Source organism: Leptonychotes weddellii, unplaced genomic scaffold (assembly GCF_054177405.1).
Source record: "Leptonychotes weddellii isolate Sample4059 unplaced genomic scaffold, ASM5417740v2 HiC_scaffold_24547, whole genome shotgun sequence".
NCBI lineage: Eukaryota > Metazoa > Chordata > Mammalia > Carnivora > Phocidae > Leptonychotes > Leptonychotes weddellii.
Genome location: NW_027836222.1, coordinates 1 through 2,291, shown reverse-complemented (window position 1 = coordinate 2,291; position 2,291 = coordinate 1). Strand labels below are relative to the sequence as shown.

At 53.7% G+C, this 2,291-nt stretch overlaps 1 protein-coding gene across 1 annotated transcript; it reads left to right on the top strand.

Annotated features, from left to right (window-relative positions):
• Window positions 1–46: 46 nt before the first annotated feature.
• On the top strand, window positions 47–2,065 carry LOC102735867 (zinc finger protein with KRAB and SCAN domains 4-like; the record flags this gene model as incomplete). The annotated part of the gene is made up of 2 exons (XM_081810397.1): window positions 47–212; window positions 1,117–2,065. Coding segments are annotated over 2 exons (1,029 nt in total), but the record flags the coding sequence as incomplete, so codon positions are not given.
• Between the last annotated feature and the right edge of the window lie 226 nt (window positions 2,066–2,291).

Genomic DNA, 2,291 nt, shown 5'->3' with positions numbered 1-2,291 from the left:
CCTTTAGTGGGGACGTTCACTCTCCTGTGCCCAGCTGTGGGCGTGACTTTGGGGAAGAGGAGCTAGGTGGGATCATGTACTGTTTCAGGGCTTGCTGAAAACGGAAGACGTGGCCCTGGCTTTCTCCCCTGCATGGACACAGCTGGATTCACCTCGGGGGAGCTTCCACAGAGATGAAAGGCAGGAGAACTGTGGCGGCCTGACCCCCCTGGGTAAGACGGATGGGTGCTGGTTTCTCCTAGGGTTTCGTGGCTTCCTTTATCGGTCAGAACCTACCGGGCTGTGAGAACCTGTTTGAACTGTTTGCATTCAGAGCCACCATTTCTGAACCCCAACTCCTAACCACATGTGTGACCAGCTCCTTAACCCCTGTGACCTCGCCTCCTTCCCCGTCCTGCCAGTGTTCTGGTCAGGTGAAGTGGGATGCAGCACATGCAACCCCCCACACAGGCCTCGCTCACAGTAGGTGCGCGGTGTTGATCCCCTCCCCACTGCCAGCCTCGACAGAGGAGAGCTGGGTCCTCCTCAGGAAATGGGCCTTGGGCCCACAGAGCATGAGAGCAAGAAGTGACCTGGAATGGACAGCAGAGCTGACCTAGAGATCAGGGCGCAGGACACAGGGCAACAGCTTGACTCGTCTGAGCTCACACCGCTCCATCCGGCACAGTGGGAGCTCCAGCTCACATCTGTCAGCACTGAAGCCAGTCCTGGTCTGGGATCAGAGTGACTGCTGGTATCCCTGATTAGGGATCAGTTTCTAAGTTCCCGCTTGCCCCGTTTCTTACAGAAGGTTTCGCAAGTCCTTACACTTGCCTGCTTCCTGCTGCCTTCTGCCCAGCCCTCCTAGCGTCCAGCCCCAGTGCAGGGCCCTGCCTTCGTCCTTAGGACTTAGAGCCTGTGTGTGTGTCCCCAGCACAGTCCTCACCACCTTCCTCCACTCCCAGTGTGCACCCTGCTCCCGATGGCCCCATGCCTATTCTCCGGTCTCCTTCCTCCCCAGCACCCGCTGTCCCCCTTTATTCCCACCCTTATCCTTTCACGGAAATCCTCATCCCAGTGTCTGTGGAACTCTGTGGCAGGGCATAACTGACCATGTCTGGCCACTTGTTATTTCAGGTGGTAACATGCAGGCTGAGATCACAGACCTGCCCCCAGATGAGGAACATCCAGGACAAGAGCCTGGGGAAATACCGTGCCACTTGAGTGAAGACATTGCCCAGATTCCTGCCTGTGTAGAAGCTGGTGAACAGGAGGGCAGGTTACCAAGAAAGCAGAAAAATGCCACAGGAAGTAGGCGGCACTATTGTCATGAATGTGGAAAGAGTTTTGCTCAGAGTTCGGGCCTGACTAAACACAGGAGAATCCACACTGGTGAGAAACCCTATGAATGTGAAGACTGTGGCAAGACCTTTATCGGGAGCTCTGCCCTCGTCATCCATCAGAGAGTCCACACTGGGGAGAAACCATATGAGTGTGAAGAATGTGGCAAGGTCTTTAGTCACAGCTCAAACCTTATCAAACACCAGAGAACCCACACTGGGGAGAAGCCCTATGAGTGTGAGGACTGTGGGAAGACCTTCAGCCAGAGCTGCAGCCTCCTAGAACATCACAAAATCCACACGGGGGAGAAGCCGTATGAGTGCACCCTGTGTGGTAAAGCTTTTAGGCGGAATTCACACCTCCTGAGACACCAGAGGATCCATGGCGATAGAAACGTGCAGGATCCTGAACGTGGAGAGACCTGGGAGAGTCAGGGGAGGGTGGAAGGCCAGTGGGAAAATGTTGAGGCTCCCGTGTCTTATAAATGTAACGAGTGTGAGAGAAGTTTCACTCGGAACAGAAGCCTTATTGAACACCAAAAAATCCACACTGGTGAGAAACCCTATCAGTGCGACACATGTGGAAAAGGCTTCACCCGAACTTCATACCTTGTTCAACATCAGAGAAGCCACGTCGGAAAAAAAGTTCTATCACAGTGACCCACGTCGTACGTGGCAGAGTTGGTGCTCATTCCTCATTGAACCGAAGCCACCCGCAGCCCTTCCTGACCACAGAAACTGGGCTGGGCTTTATTGACCACTTCCCATCATCTTGTGTTAGAAGACACAGAGTCTGGCTGAGATGGATTCTCTTCTACATTCTAGAAGGTGGCTGAGGAACAGCTTATTTGATGGGAGGCTACAGGAGAGTTGTCTGGAAGGGGTAGGACCTGAAATGTTTATTCTCACCTACTAGACTGAAATGGGCTTCCAGACTGGCTAACCACCTCCAGCCAGCACTTTATGATGTCT